This window comes from Globicephala melas, chromosome 2 (assembly GCF_963455315.2).
Source record: "Globicephala melas chromosome 2, mGloMel1.2, whole genome shotgun sequence".
Taxonomy (NCBI): domain Eukaryota; kingdom Metazoa; phylum Chordata; class Mammalia; order Artiodactyla; family Delphinidae; genus Globicephala; species Globicephala melas.
This window is the reverse complement of record NC_083315.2, coordinates 35,346,885-35,371,900: the sequence shown is the minus strand read 5'-3', so window position 1 is coordinate 35,371,900 and position 25,016 is coordinate 35,346,885. Positions and strand designations below refer to the sequence as shown.

The 25,016-nt window shown below is 37.7% G+C and overlaps 1 protein-coding gene across 1 annotated transcript in view; it reads right to left on the bottom strand.

Moving 5' to 3' along the window:
* Positions 1-25,016, bottom strand: part of HDGFL3 (HDGF like 3) — a 73,886-nt gene that overhangs the window by 14,345 nt on the left and 34,525 nt on the right. Inside the window, exons 2-3 of the mRNA XM_030878503.3 lie at positions 9,876-9,952; positions 1,974-2,112 (exon numbers count right to left, since the gene is read on the bottom strand). Coding sequence (XP_030734363.1) covers positions 1,974-2,112; positions 9,876-9,952 — 216 coding nt within the window. The remainder of the gene's footprint in view (positions 1-1,973; positions 2,113-9,875; positions 9,953-25,016) is intronic.

Genomic DNA, 25,016 nt, shown 5'->3' with positions numbered 1-25,016 from the left:
CTTTCATCTCAAGAAACTACACTCTGCTTATCCATAAGAAGCAATTCCTTATCCATTCAAGTTTTAGCAGGAGTTTGCAACAATTTAGTTACATCTCCAGGCTCTGCTTCTAATTCTAATTCTCTTGCCATTTCCACCACATCTGCAGTTCCTTCCTCCACTGAAGTCTTGAAACCCTCCAAGTCATCCATGAGGTTTGGAATCCACTTTTTCCAAACTCCTGTTAATGTTGATATTCTGACCTCTTCCTATGAATCATGAATGTTCTTAATGGCATCTAGAATGCTGAATACTTTCCAGAAGGTTTTCAACTGACTTTTGCCCAGATCCATCAGAGGAATCATCATCTATGGCAGCTATAGCCTTACTAAATGTATTTCTTAAATAATAAACTTGAAAGTCTAAATTACTCTTTGATCCATGGCTGCAGAATGGATGTTGTGTTAGAAGGCATGAAAACAACACTGATCTCATCGTATATCTCCATTAGAGCTTCTGGGTGACCAGGTGCATTGTCAACGAGCAGTAATATCAAGATTTTCAAAGGAATCTTTTTTCTGAGCAGTAGGTCTCAACGGTGGGCTTAAAATATTTAGTATACCATGTTGTCAATAGACTGTGCTGTCATTCAGGCTTTGGTGTTCCACTTATAAAACACAGGCAGAGTAGATTCAGCATAATTCTTAAGGGCCCTAGGATTTCTAGAATGGTCAATGAGCACTGGCTTCAACTGAAAGTCACCAGTTGCATTAGCTCCTAACAAGAGTCAGCTTGTCCTTTGAGGCTTTCAAGTCAGGCATAGACTTCTCCTCTATGAAAGTCCTAGATGGCAACTTCCAATAGAAGGCCATTTCACCTACATTGAAAATCTGTTGTTCAATGTAGCCACCTTCATTAATTAGCTTAGCTAGATCTTCTGGATAACTTGCGGCAGCTTCTACATCAGCACTTGCTGCTTCACCTTGCACTTTTATGTTATAGAAATGGCTTCTTTCCTTAAACCTCTGGCATCAACCTCGGTTAGCTTCAAACTTTTCTTCTGTACTTCCTCACCTCTCTTAGTGTTCAGAGAATCTAAGAGAGTTAGGGCCTTCTCTAGATTAGGCTTTAGCTTAAGGGAATGTTGTGGCCGGTTTGATCTTCTATCCAGACTACTCAAACCTTCTCCACCGTAGCAATAAGGCTGTTTTGCTTTCTTATTATTCATGTGTTCACCAGAGTAGTGCTTTTAAATTCTTTCAAGAACTTTTCCCTTGCATTCACAACTTGGCTAACTGCTTGGCTCCAAGAGGCCTAGCTTTCAGCCTATTCCAGTTCTCGACATGCCTTTCTCACTAAGCTTAATCATTTCTAGCTTTTGATTTAAAGTAAGAGATGTGTGATTTTTCCTTTCACCTGAATACTTAAGATGCCATTGCAGGGTTATTAACTGGCCCAGCTTCAATACTGTTGTGTCTCAGGGGATAGGGAGGCTCAAGGAGGGGGAGAAAGGGGAACAGCTGATCAGTGGCGCAGTCAGAACACACACAACATTATCAATTAAGTTTACTGTCTTATATGGGTGTGGTTTGTGGTGCCCCAAAACAATTGTAATAGTAACATCAAAGAGCACTGATCACAGGTCACTATAACAAATATAAGAATAATGAAAAAGTTTGAAATATTGAGAGAATTACCAAAATGTGATGCCAAGACATGAGGTAAGCAAATGCTGTTGGAAAAATGGGGCCAACAGGCTTGCTCAATGCAGAGTTGCCACAAACCTTTGATTTGTAAAAAATGCAGTATCTGTGAAGTGCAACAGAGCAACGTATGCCTGTACCTTTAATCCAAAGTGCTACTGGAACCAGAAAGAATTCTGACTTCAAATGGGTGGTGGGTAATCATTAGTACAAAGGACATATAAGAAAGATCCAAAAAAGAGTTAAAATAAAAAATGAGATGCAGCAAGTGATAATGAAGTAAACCATCACCTGGTATCCAGTAAACTTTACTCCTGGGTTATTTTCTATTTCCCACAATCCTTCATTAAATCCTTTCCGTTTGTTTGACTTTCCAAACTTGTCTTTGTATTCCTTATAAGGGAAAAGGTCTTTGGGACCTAGAAATGCACTGCAGAGATATATTAGAAAGAGATTTGATATTCTGACCTTCAAATATAAGATATTTTTAATATCAACTCAAGTGTCAGAGCATATTTTAGTAAATACATTAAAAGTATATATAAACCCTCTCAGTTAGACACATATCACAAGATGTTTTGCACATATATTTCAAGGTAGAAAAAATAGACAGCTAGGTATGCAAACCAGCAACACTGAACGGTGCTACTTTGATTTTACTTTTAAATTACTAATTTCTTTTTTGTTTTGAAATTGATTTTTAGCTAAACTACTTTAAAAGTAGTTTTAAAGATGTCTACTTTGACCACTTAAATCATCATCTTAAACTAAGACTTACCTAAGCTAATCTTTCACAGGTAAGGGTTTTGTAAGACTCACAGTAAAAACATAAACACTGGATTAAAAAATGATTTTAACTCTTTATGCCACATTAGTGTATTTATTCACTATTATTTCTATAAATTAAAAAAGCATTAGTGTTTAATGAGGCACACAAGAAAAAAATCAGAAGTGGCAAAGTAGATAGAATCTTATCCAATTTAAACCTTATCCTAAATTAGTCATAATTATGAAAAGAAAATGAGTTAGAATAAATCCTGGGGCTGGCTAACAGATCTGAGCATTTAAACTAGAGTCTTCAGCATTACTATCTATGATATTAACCTGGTGAATGAGATGGTGGAGGCCCACATGCTGGCTGAGACTCATTTCAAACTAAGATTCATTTACTCAACAAATTTTATCGAACATCTCTAATGTGTAAAGCACTATTCCAGAGGTGCTGGGGATTCTTCAGGGAACAAAGAGATGAATGTCTCTGCCTTCATGGAGCATACATTCTATTAGCAAGGGTAGGGGACCAGACAATAAAGAAGATAAATAAATAAAATACATAGTACTGTGTGCTGAAAATAAATCAATAAATATATAGATGAAGCAGAGGAGGAGGATGGTTAAGGACTGGGGTGGATTTTACAGTTTTAGAAATACAGATTAAGAAGGAAGGCCTCACTGAAAAGGGAACAGCTAAGAACTGAAGGGGGTGAAGGAAGAACCCATGCAGTTATCTGGGGAAGAGTAGAGCAGACTGAAGGAAGAGCAAGTACAACAGACCCTGAGGTGGGAGAATGCCTAGTGTGTCTGAAAAATTAAGAGGCCAGTGTGGCTAGACTGAAACGAGTGAAGAGAGAGCTGTGTGAGATGAGGTCAGAGAGGTAACAGGGTGGGAGCACAGATTATGTCAGGCCTTGGAGGCCACTACAAAGGCTTTGAGTCATATGGGAAGCCATTAAAGGTTTTGAGAAGTGACAATTTGTGTTTTAACAGCGCCACTTTGGCTGCTGTGTTGAAAACACACTGAAGAGCTGGGTACTAGGGTAGAAGCAGAGAGACTAATTAGGCTATTGAAGTAACAGTGGTGACTTGGACCAGTTGTAAGCAGTGCAGTTGGTGAGAGGTGGCTGGATTCTGAATTCACTCTCAAGAAAGAGCCAAGGTATTTGTTAATGGGCTAGATACAGCACGTGAGAGAGAGGGTGGAACTGAGGCTATCTCCAAGGTTTTAGATTGAGCAATTAGAAGAATGCAGTTGATATTTACTGAAATGGAAAGATTTTTGAGAGAACAAGATTTGAAGGTGAAAAGCTTAGTTTTGGATGTTGAATTTGAAAACTTGGTTAGATATCCTAGTGAAGATGTCAAGTAGGCAACTGGGCAGGTGATTCTGGAATTCAGGGGAAAGGTCTGTGCTAGAGATGAATATTTGGAACTTATCGCAGAGATGATGTTGAAAGCTTTGAGACGATAGGTTAACAGTTTACTGCTGATTTTTATAAATTCCATTTTCTGACTGGATCTTAGTACTGATCCCTTCCTTACACTGCCCAGTTGGTCAAGAATTCAAGTTGATAAAATCACCTGAGGAAGCTTTCTGACCCCAATCACCAAACTTTCCTTGACTGTTCACCTTTAACTGTTCAGCATGACTGCATTTCACTGAATCCAGAGATAGTTTATTAGGATACTGGACATTCTAACCAAATGCCTGACAAACTGAGCATGAGAAGGAAATGTGGCTTTAGGTATGGTGATTTCACTTTTAGAGCAATTTGACATGAATTATTAGACTGTGGCTTGTGACCTTTCTCCAGTCCTTGACTCTATGTATAGGAATTGTGGGCTAAGCTGCCTGAGGTTCACGTCAGCTATAGATGCTAACCAGAGCTTGTCTGTACTTTAATTATGCCTCAGGAGTCAAGGTTAATGATTCAACTGGCCATGTTAGCTGCTGCCAGAAAGAGGGACACTGAATGAGCTATTCTAAAACAAGTTCTTGTTTTTGATAGACAATCTTGGTTTTTCCTGGATTATAGATAATTCCACAAATCAAATCCCCTCTCAACTGGTTAACTTTGCTGTATGTTTTATAAATTTTAAAGGGTAGGCCAGAAAATAGTTCAAAGTTACAAGCTCTAAGGATGTTATTTTTTTTCCTGACAAAGGCTGCCTTGAAAATTGTCCAGACTAAAACTACTGGGGTAAAGTTATATGGAGCAGAAGAAATTGGGGCTCCAATCACCTGTCTGAGCAACAGATTCAAAGCCATGTTCTGAGAAAAATTCTGGTCCTGCCTGAGGGTGCTCCTGCTGACAGTTTTTTTGTTAAGTTCCTCACCTTCCACATACCTTCCCCCCCTTTCATTTATTTCATTTAATCAATTTTAATTCATTCAACAGCTAGTTTTAGACACTCCTGAAGTCATTCTACGAGACCACCGTCACCCTGATACCAAAACCAGACAAAGATACTACAAAAAAAGAAAATTACAGACCAATATCACTGATGAATATAGATGCAAAAATCCTCAACAAAATACTAGCAAACAGAATCCAGCAAAACACTAAAAGGATAATACACCATGATCAAGTGGCGTTTATCCCAGGAATGCAAGGATTCTTCAATATACGCAAATCAATCAATGTGATACACCATATTAACAAATTGAAGAATAAAAAACATATGAACATCTCAATAGATGCAGAAAAAGCTTGTGACAAAATTCAACACCCATTTATGATAAAAACTCTCCAGAAAGTGGGCACAGAGGGAACATACCTCAACATAATAAAGGCCATATATGACAAACCCACAGCAAACATCATTTTCAATGGTGAAAAACTGAAAGCATTTCCTCTAAGATCAGGAACGAGACAAGGATGTCCACTCTTGCCACTATTATTCCACCTAGCTTTGGAAGTCCTAGCCACGGCAATCACAGAAGAAAAAGAAATAAAAGGAATACAAATCGGAAAAGAAGAAGTAAAACTGTCACTGTTTGCAGATGACATGATACATACATAGATACATAGAGAATCCTAAAGATGCCACCAGAAGACTACTAGAGCTAATCAATGAATTGGGTAAAGTTGTAGGATACAAAATTAATGCACAGAAATCTCTTGCATTCCCATACACTAATGATGAAAAATCTGAAAGAGAAATTAAGGAAACACTCCCATTTACCACTGCAACAAAAAGAATAAAATACCTAGGAATAAACCTACCTAAGGAGACAAAAGACCTGTATGCAGAAAACTGTAAGGCACTGATGAAAGAAATTAACGATGATACCAACAGATGGAGAGATATACCATGTCCTTGGATTGGAGAAATCAATATTGTGAAAATGACTATACTACCCAAAACAATCTACAGATTCAATGCAACCCCTATCAAATTACCAATGGCATTTCTTCTTCTTTTTTTTTTTTTTGCGGTACGCGGGCCTCTCACTGTTGTGGCCTTTCCCGCTGCGGAGCACAGGCTCCGGATGCGCAGGCTCAGTGGCCATGGCTCACGGGCCCAGCCGCTCCGCTGCATGTGGGATCTTCCCGGACCGGAGCGCGAACCCACGTCTCCTGCATCGGCAGGCGGACTCTCAACCACTGCGCCACCAGGGAAGCCCTACCAATGACATTTTTTACGGAACTAGAACAAATCATCTTAAAATTTGTATGGAGACACAAAAGACCCCAAATAGCCAAAGCAGTCCTGAGGGAAAAAAATACAGAGCTGGAGGAATCAGACTCCCTGACTTCAGCCTAAACTACAAAGCTACAGTAATCAAGACAATATGGTACTGGCACAAAAACAGAAACACAGATCAATGGAACAAGACAGAACGCCCAGAGATAAACTCACTCATCTATGGTCAACTAATCTATGACAAAGGAGGCAAGGATATACAATGGAGAAAAGACAGTCTCTTCAATAAGTGGTGCTGGGAAAACTGGACAGCTACATGTAAAAGAATGAAATTAGAACACTCCCTAACACCATACAAAAAAATACACTCAAAATGGATAAGAGACCTAAATGTAAGACCGGACACTGTAAAACTCTTAGAGGAATACATAGGAAGAACACTCTTTGACATAAATCACAGCAAGATCTTTTTTGATCCACCTCCTAGAGTAATGGAAATAAAAACAAAAATAAACAAATGGGACCTAATGAAACTTCAAAGCTTTTGCACAGCAAAGGAAATCATAAACAAGATGAAAAGGCAACCCTCAGAATAGAAGAAAATATTTGCAAACAAATCAATGGACAAACGATTAATCTCCAAAATATATAAACAGCTCATGCAGCTCAATACTAAAAAAACAAACAACCCAATCCAAAAATGGGCAGAAGACCTAAATAGACATTTCTCCAAAGAAGACATACAGATGGCCAAGAAGCACATGAAAAGCTGCTCAACATCACTAATTATTAGAGAAATGCAAATCAAAACTGCAATGAGGTATCACCTCACACCAGTTAGAATGGGCATCACCGGAAAGTCTACAGACAACAAATGCTGGAGAGGGTGTGGAGAAAAGGGAACCCTCTTGCACTGTTGGTGGGAATGTAAATTGATACAGCCACTATGGAGAACAGTATGGAGGTTCCTTAAAAAGCCAAAAATAGAATTACCTTATGATCCAGCAATCCCACTACGGGGCATATACCCAGAGAAAACCATAATTCAAAAAGACACATGCACCCCAATTTTCACTGCAGCACTATTTACAATAGCCAGGTCATGGAAGCAACATAAATGCCCATTGACAGACGAATGGATAAAGAAGATATGGTACATATATACAATGGAATATTACTCAGCCATAAAAATGAACGAAATTGGGTCATTTGTTGAGACGTGGATGGATCTAGAGACTGTCATGCAGAATGAAGTAACTCAGAAAGAGAAAAACAAATATCGTATACTAACGCATATATGTGGAACCTAGAAAAATGGTACAGATGAACCGGTTTGCAGGGCAGAAATTGAGACATATGCAGAGAACAAACGTATAGACACCAAGGCGGGGAAAGCGGCGGGGGGTGGGGATGGGATGAATTGGGCAATTGGGATTGACATGTATACACTGATGTGTATAAAATTGATGACTAATAAGAACCTGCTGTATAAAAAAATAAATAAAATAAAATTCAAAAAACAAAGAAACAAAAAAACACCTACCATGGGCCAGGCACTGTGTAAAGCACTGTGTATATAGGGCTTAGCAACATCCACAGAATCTCTGCCTTCACAGGGAGACTGAATATTAGGTACTTGCCAGGGCATATAATCTCAGGTTTAAGGACACCCAATACTTAGTAAATGATCAGCTGAAACAATGTTATAACAGGTTTTCTAATCCAGCAAAAAAACTCACATATGGACTGTATCACACTGTTCCTTGGTAGAATTGCTTTTACTGAATTGAGACTTGGAATTATGCCACTGACTTATATTAAGGATGCTATAAGAAATAACTCCATAAAATCCTTCACACTGTTTACTGGAATGATTCTGTTACTTGTACTAGCAATATACTAGGTGGCAAATTCTTTAAGGGCAACTTTTATTTTCGGTGCCTTAAAGAATATCTAGAAAATGTTTACTAAGTGAATGAAAGTTACCATATAATATTAGTAAATGGTTGATTTTGGTGTATGCAATGGAAACGTGATAATCTTGTTTATCAAATCCTGCCTTGTTCTAGATGTACAATCAGATCACTTGGAATTAGGTTCTAAAGGAAAAGCAAAATAATGGTACAGACATAAAAGGGAAGCAGGAATGAGGGAAATACAAAAATGGGTATCACAAAGCCCTACGCACTTATTACTATAGGTAAAACATTTATTTCTAAGCTTCGAGCAACCTCTTCAAGGAGAAAAACATGTTAAGTTGCATAGTCCACAAGTGTCTATTAGATAAAAATAAAACAAAGAAAATAAAACTAACCTCTTGAAAAAAACATAAATTTCTCACATGAAGACAAGAAATAAATATGCCTTAAACGGCCCTCTCCCAGCTAGCTCTCTTTCAATACGAGAATGAGGAAGATGTCAGAGTGGTAGAGACAGCAAGCAAAGAAAAAAAGTTCATGCCTAGGGCTTCCCTGGTGGCTTAGTGGTTGAGAGTCCGCCTGACGATGCAGGGGACACGGGTTCGTGCCCCGGTCCGGGAGGATCCCACATGCCCCGGAGCGGCTGGGCCCGTGAGCCATGGCCGCTGAGCCTGCGCGTCCAGAGCCTGTGCTCCGCGACGGGAGAGGCCACAGCGGTGAGAGGCCCGCGTAACGCAAAAAAGAAAAGAAGTTCATGCCTGGCTCTACTAACATTCACACGAACATAGCGGGTGACCCTGAATATAAGATTTCATCTTAGTTTTTAGCTTTCCCTCCCATTTGCAGTTTCTATTCCATTTGTGTCCTTGTTGTAAATAACCATATACGTTCTCAGTGTGTCAGGTTCTGTGTGTCAAGACTGCCTATGGTTCCCTAGCATCCATTATCATTGTCTTTCTTTTAATGGATACTCCTCCCAATTTGCTTCCCCAACAAAGTTGCCTAGCTAGAGACTATGCTTCCAGCTTCCTTACAGCTAGATGTGACCATATGTCCAAGTTCTTGCCACTGGTATAAATGCAACTGTAAGCCACATATTCAACTGCTGTGTCATTTCCTTACCTCTTCTCTCTCCCCCTTCCCTCTACCTGGAAGATGCACAGGTACTGCTGAGCCAGTTTTTGCTTTTTTTTTAAATAAGCAGACAAGGGCAATGCCCTAGGGAATGGTAGGACAATACAACAGAAGAAACCTGGGTCCCTAGAGCAGAGCGGAAGGAACATCCACCTTGATCTATCTACCTTGATAGACAGATCGATCTATCTATCTATCTATCTATCTATCTATCTATCTATCTATCTATCTATCTATCTAGATCCCCCATCCCTGGACTGTTTCCAAAAAAAGAAGTAAATTCCTATATTATTTGAGACACTGCATTTTCAGTTTCCTTTATTCAATAGCTTAATCTGTATTCTGACCAACACAATTACAAAAACTTAGAAAGGTAGTATGTTTCCTTCAGGGTCTGACAAATTGAAGGAGACTGAGAGAACATAACTTTGTTCTGTGAAATATGAATGGAAGACATCTCTCTAGGTCTTAAAAGTGTCCTAAAGGAAACTTCTGGGTCATGCCCAACATTTAAGCAGAAACAGAAATGATATTCAAAAGCCAAATAAATGAAAAATCTTTACATTAAGAAAAAAAATATTATCTTTGCAATTTTATATAATTGATTATAATGATTTTAACAACATATAAAATAAAGTGATTTTAACAACATATAATGTAGTCTAGCAGAATCAAATTAGAATTGTTGAAAATTTAAGTTGTTTTGTTGACTTACGTTTCATGGGTGCCAAAAAAGAAGATAGGATACTTATTTGCTGGAGGCTTCACAGCTCCCTCTGGGAGTTCATCAATCTATTAAAGATAAAACCATGTAAAATAGCATAAACATGATATAAACATTGTTCCGATAATTTATTGTTAATTTCAAAATAAAATCACTCTAATAAAAATCCCAACAGTTTTCCTTTCCTTGAACCTTATAAAATGATTCTAAAGGTCGTATTTGGCACACCATATGGAGAGTAACACTGTAAATTGATTATAACTATTATGGTAATACATAATCAGGAGCCAAAACTACTCATTTCCTTCAACTCAATAGAATTACTCTTGGGAATGTGTCCTAGTGAAATAATTCAAAAGAATAACAAAAAAGAAACAGAAGATGCACTTTTGGGGGATAGTAACAAATTTTTATATTCCACCCTTACAAGACAGGAGAATTATAGAACATTAACTCAAAATATTATGTAGTCATTGAAAGATATCATCTCTTGCCTGGACTAGTGCAAGTCTCTCCCCATCCACTGAAGCTCACATTACCTTTTTAAATGCATATTTGATTGTGTCAAATCCTTCAACAGCTTGTCATAGCTGTGCATCTGAAACCTCTGGGGCTTTTAAAAACTAAAGATCATCAATCTTTCCCCAGACCCAGCAATTTTTATGTACAGCTGAGGTTGAAAACTTCTCATAGGATAAAGTCTAAGTTCTTTAGAATGCTACATAGTTATATAAACATCATTCCCTAGAATGTTTCAAGAAATGGTCCTTGACTCCTAAATCTCCATCTGTAGTTCCAACCTTTCCTTTGAACTCCAGGAATGAAATTACAAACATCTACAAACCATTTCCATTTACATGTCCTACAAGCAACTTAAAATGAAGAAAAGGCCTGGAGTTCTTCAGAAGAGGCATACTTGGAGTTTATAGAGCAAGGAAAAGGGTCTGGTATCCTGTGTCCTGAAGATATCTGCAGGCCTTCTGAACTAACATATGGCGACAGCCTGAGGATTACTACAGCATCACAACATTCATCTCTGAACTGAAAGAACCATGTGTCACAGAACAGATGCCCTGGTGTACTGAGAAAAGATGGACTTTCAGTCTAGAAACTTTAGTCCTGCTTCTGACTTCAATTGTGATATCGAAGATATCACTTAATGACTTTCACATCTGTAAAATGAGACGGTTGCACTAGGTAACCTCTAGGTTTCCTTCAAGTCCTGAAATTCCATGCCTTGCCTAAAACTGAACTAATTTTCTCTGAATCTGTTTTTGTTTCCTATCTTAAGTACTGGTACACTCAGTACCAAGAAAGAAACCTTAATCTTTTTATTATTTCCTCAAGCTCCACATTCAGTTTTTCACCAAATTCCCCAATTTGGCTCCTGAAATGTCTCCAAATTGAACACACCATTCCCACTACTAAATTTAGTTCCCTAAAAAAGTTCTCAAGATCTTTTGACAAGGCCACAGCAGCCTGTCAAAGTATCTCCTTGCCTCTGGGCTTTCCCGTTACCGACTGTACAACTTCTGGGTAAACCTTGTATGTTTTACATTCAATACACTACCCTACAAAGACAATTTAAAATGAGTAATTTCATTTTGAATAAAATTCAATTATACACACACACACACTCTCTCTCTCATACATATATTATTGTGGTAAAAAATACATAACATAAAATTTTCTATCTTACCCATTTTAAAATATACAGTTCAGTAGTGTTAAGAATATTCACGCTATGATATAGATCTCCAGAAAATGAATAACTATTTTAAATGGACAAAAAATAGAACTTAATATGGAAATGTATGTTTATGTATGTGGGAGGCACTGAATTGCTAGCCGACAAAACACTATCACATCATGTTTTTTTTTTCACTCTTGTGAGAAAACTGAAAGTGTATCTTTTTAAAAAAACTTTTCTTTCAAATAAAACACAACTTTTGGCTAAACTTCCTTCACTGTGTTATATAACTAACATCTACTGTAGAAGTTGCAAACTGACAGCCCTTAGGCCATGTCTGGCCTGAAGAAATGTTTTGTTTGGCTCATACAGTGTTTTTAAAAAACTGAATTAGGTATCAACACTTTAAAACTGGAAGATTCATCTTAAACCCAGAACAATAGCCTCCGTGAAAAAATATGGAAGATAGGAATAAGCAACACTAAGCTTGCATTCCCAGGAGGCAACAATTAGCTGAAGATGATCAACAGCTGCCTTCAGACAAGGTATGTTCTCTCAAGTTTGCTACATTCCCCACCACTCTCTAGGCAACGTTGTTAATGCCTGCTTCCCTTACTTACAATTGCTTGCCTGGCCCCTCTGAATATCTGAGTTCACACCCCTGTAATAAATAATGCCAAAATAGTGGCTTTACCATCACGCTGGTTCCCTCATAAAGGTGTTAAATGTTGACATGCACTCACTATATCTTACTGAGTCTTGTTTTGAAAATTACACTTTGACAGTTTTGGAATTATACGAAGTTGTTCAAGTGGATATATATGCCTTCTTGAACCAATTAAAGAGTGTACCTCCTGGGCACTGGTTTTTGTTTGTTTGTTTTGGCTTCTAGAGTGAATACCAAGTGGCAATAGAACTTTAACTTCAGAGTTTCTGTTTTTCTACTGTTTCTATTTTCCTGACTTTTATTTTCACTTTTATTTCTGGTTCTTGGCTATGTTTGGTTCTGATTCTGGTTTGCACACAGTCAGTGTGTTATTCCCCGTTAATAGGAGGATGGGGACCTATTCTCTTTTGGGTATGACAGGGCAAATAATCTGGTACAACAGTCTTTTGGTTTGTAGAAGAATAAGTCTTGCTTTTACTGGAAAGAAGAAAAGCCCTTTGAGATCTAGATCAGTGAGTACATGTATTTTGTGTTTCCTTTAACCTGTAACTGAAGTAGACCTGAAGCCGTAGGCTCTCTGCGTGCCTATCATACTTGAGAGTCTTTACCCTTCCCTGTGTGAGTTTGAAACATTTTCCTGTTTCTGGGAAGGGTATTAACAAATTAGATATAAATTTCTTAAAATGAAAGAGCTCTGTTTTTACTGATTTACAGACACTAATAAGATTACAAAAATCTAATATAAAGGAACGTTAAGAATCCTCAAGAAATTAAAAAGTGAATGTAGAATACTTCAAATACGGTGGCCTTTTTGTTATCGTTCATTGTTTATCTGTCTGCTTTGTTCACTGCAGAGACACAGGCAATGTCAGTTAGAACTGAGGCTGGACTTGGGGCCTGGAGGCAGGCAGCCTCACATTTCCTAGAAAACTTGTTCTCAGAGCTCATCCCTGGGCCTTCACCATCAGTGTCACCTGCGGACTCATTAGAAATGCTAGTTCTCAGTCCAGAACCCTAATGAGGGTTAGGCCCAAGAATCAGGGTTTTAAGAAGCCTCCAGCTGTTTTTGATATACATTATAAAGCATTCCATCCTCCTGCTGTGGTTCCTGTGGATGAGTTGCCTTTGTTTCTTCTGATTAACATTAAGTCTGCTTAGGGAAGAGATATGGGGATATATGTATATGGATAGCTGATTCACTTTGTTATAAAGCAGGAACTAACACACCATTGTAAAGCAATTATACTCCAATAAAGATGTTATAAAAACAACAACAACAACAACAAAACATTAAGTCTGCTTAAATCTGTGGGATTTTTGCCCTGAGACTGCAAAATTGCATCAGTGCATGTTTATTTTCCTAATATTTTAAAAAATGTCCAATTTTCTATTTTTTAATTAAAGGAGTGCTACACTATATTAAATGTGGTGGCTTTTTAAGGAAAAACCCTTCTCACAGGAACTGTTAGCTCGTAAGTATTCTTATATAAGAATCCAAATTAAAGTAATCAAAGTGAATCTTTGAACAAATCAGACTGGTTTACAATTTTGGTTTAAAAATAACTATTTCTCTTTATCTGGATTTAATCATTGTAGAGTGTAATATAAGTAAATTTAAGAAAATAAAATTGGGGTTTCTCATGAAGATACTAATTTACATCTGAATTCCTTAAGTTCTGAAGTTCTTACCTAACCTCCCTTGGTAGACTTCCCTGGTGGTGCAGTTGTTAAGAATCCGCCTGCCAATGCAGGGGACACAGGTTCGATCCCTGGTCCAGGAAGATCCCACATGCTGCAGAGCAATGAAGCTCGTGTACCACAACTACTGAGCCTGCGTTCTAGAGCCCACGAGCCACAACTACTGAGGTCTCATGCCACAAACTACTGAAGCCCACACACCTAGAGCCCGAGCTCCGCAACAAGAGAACCACTGCAATGAGAAGCCTGCGCAGCTCAAGGAAGAGTAGCCCGCGCACCTCAAGGAAGAGTAGTCCCTGCTCACCGCAACTAGAGAAAGCCCGCACACAGCAACGAAGACCCAATGCAGCCAAAAATAAATAATAATTAAAAAAAGGCATCATCATATAGATAAAAACAAATAAGAAAATAATTAAAAAAAGAATAAAATGGACATTAAAAAAAAGGAAAAAAGGGTCTACTGATAAGCTAATATTACTTCCATATAATGTTTAAGATGAAGGAAAACGTAAACTTAAATTATAATTCTGACAAACTTTTCTATATCAACAGTAATTATGTTCTGTGGTATGTTAAGATTAAACATAATTTCCAACAGTTAACTTTAAGACCTTGGACTAATATTAAATTGAGTTAAAGGATCATCTTTGCATCTCTGAATAATTCCTAAGTAAGACAGAATACTGAAACACTGGTCAGCAAGTGTAGTTTTAACATATATATGATTTTAATTTTTATATGTTATGTAGTGGAAAGGATATGTGTATTAGGTATATCCATGAGCTCTGCTGGTTTGTTAAAACACTTGTATATAACAGAAATTTCCCAGTTTCTCTGTGAAACAGAAGTTAGTTACCTTGGTTAAGTTATAATTGATATGCAGATTGAGACTATACTAAGAACAACAGTGACACAGAAATACAACCATGTATGCAAAGGTAATGAATGGCATGTGTTCTTGTTTATTAATGGGAAAAGATTAGTCTTGTACTTGAAGTGAAGTATCTAGGTTGTTCCAAAATGTGAAAGAGGATAATGAAGGACAAACCTGGATATTGAAAGCTGTAGATTTGTGGAAAGGGAAATTTATTTGCCTTGGACTATAATAACTGCAAATAACAGTCTAAAATATGCAATGAAATATTAAAATTTTTCCAAAGCTGGCTCAGTTTTGATGGATTTATTCATAAGGTTAAAAAGGGAAAGCTTCTAAATCCATTAATGTCAAATATTTATTAATATAAAACCAGAATTTGGTTTTCTCTGTTAAAATAAGAAATTGGTCTTGGAGTATTCTGTTCTTAACAAAATATGGTAAAAGGTTATTCTTTACCTCCTGTAATCTGCATAGATAGCCATATCTCACTAGAATAACTTCTTGGACTTTGTGCTGACTCTGTCATATCTTTAAATTTGTTTTAAAACAAACAACAAAAGTTCCTTGCTAAAGAGTTAAAGTTCTTTAAAAAAACTGGGTCACCACTTTCTATGTTAATTTAAAACATTATATTGTTACTTTGACTAAGTCATTATTCATTATCTTCAGATATCTAAGCTCCTATCTTAATCAAGCAATGAAGTCTGATAATTCTTGTGATGCTGCTGAGTTCAGAGAACTCACTGTGTAACAAATGATTTGGTTCAGATTGTGGTGTAAGACCCAAAGTGCAGTATTACGTGCTGCCTCAACATTTTGTAAAATTGGGATGGTCTTGAATGGTCTACCTGCAAGTTCTCTTCCTCGCTCTGCTCCTGTGGATAAGGTCCCCTAGTCAAAAAATCCTCTTCATTAAAGGGACCAAGCAAAGTTTCTTTTTAATCCCTGCTAGCCTTTATCCCCGGTTTTGGTTCCCTGCTAGCCTCGGAATTATTCAGACAAGCCAATCACATCCTCCTGTGGGAACCCCACTCTCTTGATACTACAAAGTCTTCTTCCCATTGCCTGAGTTGTTCACTGTCTCTGAGTGCAACCTCCAGGTCGCCCTGTAAGGCAGGCAGTGTCCTCCTCCTCTGGGATGTGAGTTTATGTAATACATTGTTGCCTATCTTATCTGCCCAGTGTTGTGTGTTGAGCCATTCCCAAAAATATATGGTGGGAATCCTCTCTCTCACCAATAGGGTGAATAGGAAGTGATTAAAATACAGATAGGCACCAACACCAGGGGAATCTTATCAGAATGCTGGGGTAAGAGGTTCCACACAGTGGCTCAAATTTATTATGTGTGGTAGCTTAGAGGTACCGAGTCCAGATGGTAGTTGGGGGTGGGGTTGAGTGGAGGAAGGGAAGTCCTGAGGGCCAGAGGGCTAGGCAGAGATACCAAGGTCCCTCCCTTGGCAGTGTCTCTTCTCTCAGAAATGCTCATGGCCCATTCATTCCCGTACTTTGTTCAAATCTCTGCTCAAATAGCACTGCATCAGAGGGCTTTTCCCCTACAACCCAACTTAAAATAATACCTCTTACCCTGTCATTCTCTATTCTTTTATTCTGCTTTATTTTTATTGTAAGAATTTCCCTGCCCTTGAGTATTTGTTTGTTTCTTCACATTAGAATATAATCTTTGTGAGAGGGAAACTTGCTTTGTTCTCCACAATAGCTCTACTGCCTAAAGCAGCACCTGATACATGACTGGTGCATAATAAATATTCCTCGAGGACCAAAGTTTCCTTACTGACTCAGGACCTGAAGAAGCCTATACTTACATGATGAGAATCAGTGACCCTGGCTGTGAAGAAGAGAAAGGTACACCACAGACCACTTTCAATCACAGATTACTAAGAAAAACTATTATGGGGTTATAGTATAAAGGAGTCTCTATGCTTAAGAAAAGGAAATAAGAAGAACAAACTTGTCTCTTTGAATATGCCAATAAGAAGAATTTTGGGGGCTAGCTGACTAAGAATGCGGAGGAAAAAAAGACCATTTTACCTATTAAAGTTTATGAGGTGAGGTTAAATTACAGAGGGGAAAAACGCTTGTGATATTATAAAATGGCTTTAGATAAAGAGAAGTCTATAAATGAGTCAACAAATTTACTGTAGGGGAAGAAAGGGAAAGCACACTATGGAAAAAGGAAATGTATACAAGAGGAAGGGGAAAGAATTTTTAAAATCTGAGTATATCTGGATTAACAAACAGGTAACTGATCAACTTAATATCTGAAAATAACACTTTGTTAGGACCCCAAACATAAGGAGATAACTTCCAAAATAAGAGTTCAAAAAATCTGTTGAAAACCAGTCCGTAATTATCTTCAAGAATATAAAAATCATCACTTGTTAGTTGACAGAGCAATTTCACATTGAAAGACATTTTGTTTTTCACTCAATTAAACTTTCAAAAACCTCGCCATTTTCATTTTTAGAAAATTATAAATAATTTTGAGAGGTCACAATACACTTACACTTAGACCACAGTGCTTTTAACTTATTGTAGGCTTTATGTAGGGGATAGGCGAGATGACTGATTGAGGTCCCTCATTCATATGTTACATTGCTGATTCTGGAGGAGGAGCATATATGGGGCATTAACACATCCTCACAGTATACCTGGGGAGAGCCAATCTGACAAATGGAAAAACTCAGGCTGAATAGTAAAAAGTGAGGGATTTGGTGTGATCTTCATATAAGATCTTCATTTATATTGCCAGATCCCTCTTTTTTTTTTTTAAATTATAGCAGGCACATTTTAAATTGAAATGTATAAAAAATCTGGCCTATTCCCCCAACTTTCCCAGTCTTAAGCAATTGTCCACACAGGTTCAATCTTGAACAGGTATAAATAAACTCATTTTTAGGGTTTAGCTGCATTTTTAAAAAATTTTACTTATTTAATTTATTTATTTTTGGCTGCGTTGGGTCTTCGTTGCTGCGCGAGCTTTCTCTAGTCGCGGCAAGTGGGCGCTACTCTTCATCGCGGTGTGCGGGTTTCTCATTGCAGTGGCTTCTCTTGTTGTGGAGCACGGGTTCTAGGCATGCGGGCTTCAGTAGCTGCAGCACGTGGGCTCAGTAGTTGTAGCTCGCAGGCTCTAGAGCACAGACTCAGTAGTTGAGCGCACAGGCTTAGTTGCTCCACGGCATGTGGGATCTTCCCAGACCAGGGCTCGAACCCATGTCTCCTGCACTGGCAGGCGGATTCTTAACCACTGTGCCACCAGGGAAGCACTCTATCTGCATTTTTTTGAAGTAAAATTTATAATGAAATATACTGATCTTAAATGTATTGAATATATTTAACGAGAATTTGATATATGCATATACCCATTTAACCAACCCCTAATCAAGTACAGAACTTTAAGTTATCTCAGAACATTTCCTCCTACTCCCTACTGGTTCTCATCCACTACAGGTAACCACCTTCCTGATTTCCATCATCACAGATCGGTTTTGCCTGTTCCTGAACTTAAAAAAAAAAAAAAAAGCAACAAGTTTTTGGTCATTGGCTTCTTTTGCTCCATGTCTTTTTGAGATGAATTCATATTATATTAGTAATATAATTCTAATATCATTCTTTTATATTGCCAAGTAGTATTCTACTGCATCCATTCTCTTTATGTGATGATGGACATTTGTTACTGTTTCCAGTTTTGACTATTGTGAATGAATCTGCTAAAATTATTCTTGTACCTTTCTTGGGGGGAATATATGCTTTCATCTTACTTGGATAAATACCCAGGAAAAGGATTAGTGAGTAATAGTGTAGGGATATGTTTAACTTTGTAAGAAACTTCCACACTGTGTTCTGAAGTGGTTATGCCATTTTAAAAAAAATTTATTTTACTTATTTATTTTTGGCTGTGTTGGGTCTTCGTTGCTGCATGCGTGCTTTCTCTAGTTGCGACTAGCGGGGGCTACTCTTTGTTGTGGTGCGCGGGCTTCTCATTGCAGTGGCTTGTCTTGTTGCAGAGCACGGGCTCTAGGCACGCAGGCTCCAGTAGTTGTGGCACGCGGACTCAAGAGCGCAGGCTCAGTAGTTTTGGCACACGGGCTTAGCTGCTCCGCAGCATGTGGAATCTTCCCGGACCAGGGCTTGAACCCGTATCCCCTGCATTGGTAGGTGGATTCTTAACCGCTGTACCACTAGGTAAGCCCGGTTATACCATTTTAAACCCCCTTGAACAATACATGAGTTCCAGTTGCTCTACATCCTAACCAACACTTGGTGCGGCCAGTCTTTTTAACTTTAGCCATTCTAACAGGTGTGAAGTGGTATCTACTGTGGGTATCTTTTAACATACCAAACTGTCATAGTGCTCTACACATTTACCCAAGAGAAATGAAAGCTTATGTCCATACAAAGATCTGTACAAGGATGTATATGGCAGCTTTACTCATAATAGTGAAAATCTGGGAACAGTCTAGATGTCCATCAACATGAGAATGGTTAAACAAACTGTGGTGTATTCACACAAGGGAATACTATTCTGTAATAAAAAGAACAAAGTACTAATCATACAATAACATAGATGAATCTCAAAAGCATTATGGTAAATGAAAGAAGTCTGCATAAAAGAGTAATACTGGAATATTGCATAAATGGAATATTGCATGATTCCATTTATATGAAGTTCCAGAAAAGAAAAAGCTAATTTGTGATGGAAAAAAACTCTAAACAGTGATTACCTCTGGGGGAAGGTGGGAGTGGTAACTGACTGTGGGAAGAGGCATAAGAGAATTTTCTGGGGTGATGGTATATTTCATATCTTGATAGGGGTTTGCATTATATGGGTGTATAAATCTGTCATAACTCATCAAATGGAATATTCACTGTATGTAACTTTCACCTCAAAAATGTAAATAAACATTAAATTCTAGTTAATTACATGCATGCTAAAGTGTTTAGGAATGAAATACAATAATGTATGTAAATTAACTTAAAATACATAAAAATAAATTGATGGATGGATAGAAATTGTTAGATGGATACAAATGTCATAAAACAAACCTAGCAAAATGCTAATTGTAGACTCTAGGTGTGGTGGGTTATGGTGTTCACTTTTTATATCAACTTCTGATACGTTTCAAAAATTTCATAATAATATTTTGGTAAAAATAGGAGAAGAGGGGAGAGAGGATGAGGGTAGTATAACAAGTTGGTTATAACCTTGCTCTTAAAATGGAGTCAACTGATATTGTTTAGTCAATAAATCAGTATGAGACAGGAGGGGCTTCCCTGGTGGTGCAGTGGTTAAGAATCCGCCTGCCAATGCAGGGGACATGGGTTCGAGCCCTGGTCCAGAAGATCCCACATGCTGCGGAGCAACTAAGCCTGTGCGCCACAACTACTGAGCCTGTGTGTCACAACTACTGAAGCCCTCCTGCCTAGACCCCAGGCTCCACAATAAGAGAAGCCACCACAACGAGAAGGCCACGCACCGCAACAAACAGCAGCCCTCACTCGCTGCAACTAGAGAAAGCCCATGTGCAGCAACGAAGACCCAGTGCAGCCAAAAAAAAAAAAAAGAGAGACAGGAAACTGTTGTGCTTTCTTATAAGCCAAGTTGGTTTTTAAAACTGTGTACATACAATACTTAAGCTAAAAACAACTGAATTCAAAAAAGAATTTTTAATGAAGCAATGCCATTTGCAGCAACATGGATGGACCTGGAGATTATCATACTAAGTGAAGTCAGACAAAGACAAATATCTCATGATATCACTATATATGGAATCTTAAAAAAAAAAGATACAAAATGAGCTTGTTTACAAAACAGAAACAGACTCACAGACATTGAAAACAAATTTATGGTTACCAAAGGGGAAAGGCAGGGGAGGGATAAATTAGGAGTTTAGGATTAACAGATACACATTACTATATATAAAATGGATAAACAAGGAGGACCTCCTGTATAGCACAGGGAACTATATGCAATATCTTATAATACCCTATAATGGAAAAGAATCTGAAAAAGAATATATATATAAAACTGAATCACTTTGCTGTACACCTGAAACTAACGCAACATTGTAAATCAACTATACTTCAATTTTAAAATTTTTTTTAAGTTTTTAAAACCACCAAATTGTCAATTAGTGATTGCACTTCCACCAATCATGTGAGTCCCTAAATCCCTACATCTTCACTAATAATGAATAATTTATTATCTTTTTATCTTATCTAAATTTGCTATGTGAAAAATGCTGTTTTGTTTTAATTTGTACTTTCTTAATTATAGATTATGTTGAACATCTTTTCATATGTTAAAAAGTTATTTGTATTATGTTTTCTATAAACTGCTTTTTCATATCCCGTGCCCATTTTTCTACTGGGTTGTTGTCTAGTTTTGTTACTGATCAGTAGAAGCTCATTTTGTTTGTATGCCTGTCTGTCTGTCTACCTATCTAGGTCAGCCCTTTTCCTACCATTTGTTACGTTTTTTACCCATTTACCGTTTGTCTTGACTTCATCTGCAAATTTTTTTTTGCTAACAGAAATTTCTTAATTTTTATATAGTAACAGCTATTAATCATTTCCTTTGTGCCTTATGGGTTTGTACCTTGCTTAAAAGGCCTTTCCTACTTTAAGATTACCCAAAAATTATCCCATATTTTCTCTTGTATTACTTTTGTGATTTCACAAGTCACAAAATAATTCTATGAATTATTTTCTTAAGCTATAAATGTGCCTAATAGTAAGTGTAGGGAAATGAGCACCCACATAAATAATTACAAGGACTATAAACTGCTACAAACATTTAAGAAATTGATATGATTGCATATATTATAAAATTAAAACATACATACCACATGGCCTAACAATTCCACTTCTAGGAACCAATCTATCCTACAGAAATAAGAACATGAGTGAGTATGTAAACATAAACAAACCAATATGTTCACTGAGGCTCTCCTGCCAAAGAAGAAACAACTAACGGGCCTTCATGGTAGGAATGGTTAACTAAATTATGGTGCAGTCATAGTATGGCACATTCATAGCCAAGATCTATGTGCACTGACTTGGAAAGTTAGCAATATATCAAGGACAAGTGAAAAGAGCAAGCTGCAGGATAAAAAATGTTAACTACATAAAACCATACGTGCATGTGAATGCTTATGTAAGTGGAGGAAAACATTAGGAAGGGTACACGCCAAACTATCAATGCTAGTTATCTCAATGGGGTAGGAACGGTAGCACTATAAAACATTTCTTCTGAAATTAAAAATAAACAAAAATATTGTCAGAGTAACCCAATAAAAATATTGATGCTTAGGGCTTTCCCTGGAAAGTCTGATTAAAAAAATAATAGCAGAATGGAATTTTTATTAGGTAAAGAGCAAATGGACAATTAAGCTTCCAGACTCTACTGTCTACGTGTGCTGGATGACTTTTCCTTTAAACCGTCAGCCCCTCTATGGTTCAGCCCCTCTGAACCAAGGAGAACCTCATCTGATCAGATATAGAGGCACCTTTTCCCACTACAAGGGGGGTTTGGAATGAGTCTCCAGTTATATACTTGGTTTGAATTTCTAAGGACACTATATTTGCAGAATTTAGCCTTCCCTTTTCTATTTCCCTAGTAAGGAGTCTTAGCTGGTCTTCCTCCAGCAAAATTTCCTTAATTATATGCAAGATTTTATATAGCACATTTTAATGGGGAGAGAATTCACTGCTTTACTCATATCCTCCAAACCCTGCCTCCCCCATCAAAAAAATGTAAAGAAAAACAATCATGTTAAACTAAATTCAGACACTTGTGAATCTAATTCACAGTATTTGTACCAATTTGGGAACATCTTTTATTTTTGGTGTCAACTCATCAAGCTTTATGTTGTCAACAAGAAATGATATACAATATCTGTTTTTTTCCCCTTAAATTCTACTTTATATGATATAAATTACTGCCATTACTTGTTTTATTCAAATCTGATAAATAGATCTTTCCAACTGGGGCAAATTTTTGTCTTCTACTATTCTGTGTTATTAGATCAGTCTCTTTTAAACACTGCATTGCTGGGTTTTATTTATCAATCCAAATGGAGAACCATTTATGTTTGTAACAATGTCTGGCTTTTTATGCCTCTGTTTTTTCTCTTCATGTTTATTTTTATTACATGAATTGCAACTCAAATACCTCATTTTTAATTCACTAAGTACTTCCTATATTTCAAGAACACTATTAAAATAATATTTACAAATAATATTAAGATAATATTTACCTATTTATTCTAATCTGAAACAAAATATTTAGTGCTTTCCCCTCACTTCTTCCCTTCCCCAATCTTTATTAATCTTCCCTCCATCTTTTCTCTATTATGTTTTACTGTTTGGTTTAATAAATTAGTTACTAATCACTTTTCTTGTTATAGTGACTGTAGCCAACTATCCAAGGGAGACGCATTCAAAGAAGGAGCAGGAAGAAGGCAAAAGCATATAAAACAAGATGTTGATATGGAACTACCTGTCAGTTTCAGCTGAAGAACTAAGACAACAGATAATACATTCCAAAATGAGGTGAGTAACCACCATGCCAAACTTGCAAAGAATGTGGGCAAAAAACCTTGTAAACTTTAGCTCTAGCACAATAAGAAAACAAAACAAAACAAAGAAAGGTTGGAGAAGGCAAGAAAAGAGATAGAGATTAGGAGAGGATTTTTGGAAAAAGCTTCTTTTCCCCAAGTACCTTGACCTAGGGAAATAAGTTTCAAGAAGACTACTTGGAGAGCTTAAGATATATCTTCTAGAGCTTGGGAGTCACAGGAGACTGGTGTTTGACTCAAGTCTGAGAAATCCTGAGAAAGAGTACAGGACTTCCTGGTTAGTTCCTCTGATGGCAGAGTGAAATGGGTGATGAATGCACTGAGGTTGGCTTGCACTTCAAGAGTTTCTTGTGGTAAGAATGCAAGTCTTCCATGGACCATTAGCTAGAGATACAGTAAGTCCTCTACATACAAACCTTCAAGTTGTGAACTTTTAAAGATGCAAACATGCATCCGCACGTCCAACCACGTAAGGTAGTTCACGTGTCTGGTATACACTGTCACATGCATGCATCCTCTACAAGTGGTTGTGCTTTTGTGTACTCTACTGTACAGCACTGTAGAGAGTACGGTAGTACAGTATCTTTATTTCAAGTCAGGATGTCTGGAAGCAAGCATAAAAGCAGCAGTGATGTAGCTGGTACCGCTAAGAAACGCCAAGCAGTAATGATGTAAACAGAAGTGAAAATAATTGAGAGTGGAACGAGGAGAAAAGATGGTAGGCGTTGCTCGTTCTTACGACTCGTTCAACCATCAGCATGATTCTAAAGAACGAGGACGATCATGAAAAATGTGAAGTCTGCCGTGCTGATGATGTTGACAATAATATTGAAGAAGCGTGGAAAAGTGATGGAGGACATGGAGAAACTTCTCAGTGTGTGGATGCAGGATCAGCATCAGCGCTGAGTCCTGCTCAGCTTAATGCTGATTCAAGAGAAATCTAAAAGCCTTCATGAAGACTTGAAGAAGAAACACGGCGAAGAATCAGAGGGCACATCTTTTAATGCCAGCCATGGCTGGCTTCATTGGTTCAAGGTTACAGCCAACCTTCACAATGTAAAAGTTAAGTGTTGAGGCAGTGAGTGCAGATATGGTAGCTGCCCAGGAATTTCCTGAAATGCTTCAAGAAATTATTGATGAAGGTGCATATTTACCCAAGCAGGTTTTTAATGTGGATCAGACAGGACTGTACTGCAAGATGCCAGACCGAAGTTACATCAGTAAGGAGGAAAAGTTGATGCCAGGCTATAAAGCAGCAAAGGACAGGCTAACACTTGTTGTTTGGTGGCATTGCTTCCAGTGATATGAAGCTGAAGCCTCTCTTAGTTTATCATTCAGAGAACCCAAGAGCCCTTAAAAATATAGCCAAGGGCTCTTCCTGTTGTGTGGAAGAGTAACCCCAAAGCCTGGGTTACACAGGCCATTTTCCAGGACTGGTTTTTCCACTACTTTATCCCAGAGGTAGAGAAATATTGCATGGAGAAGGACGTCCCATTCAACATTCTATTGCTGCTTGACAGTGCTCCAGGCCATCCCCCATTCATGGATCCCTTTCATCCCAACGTCAAAGTAGTGCACCTGCCACCAAATACTACGTCACTTA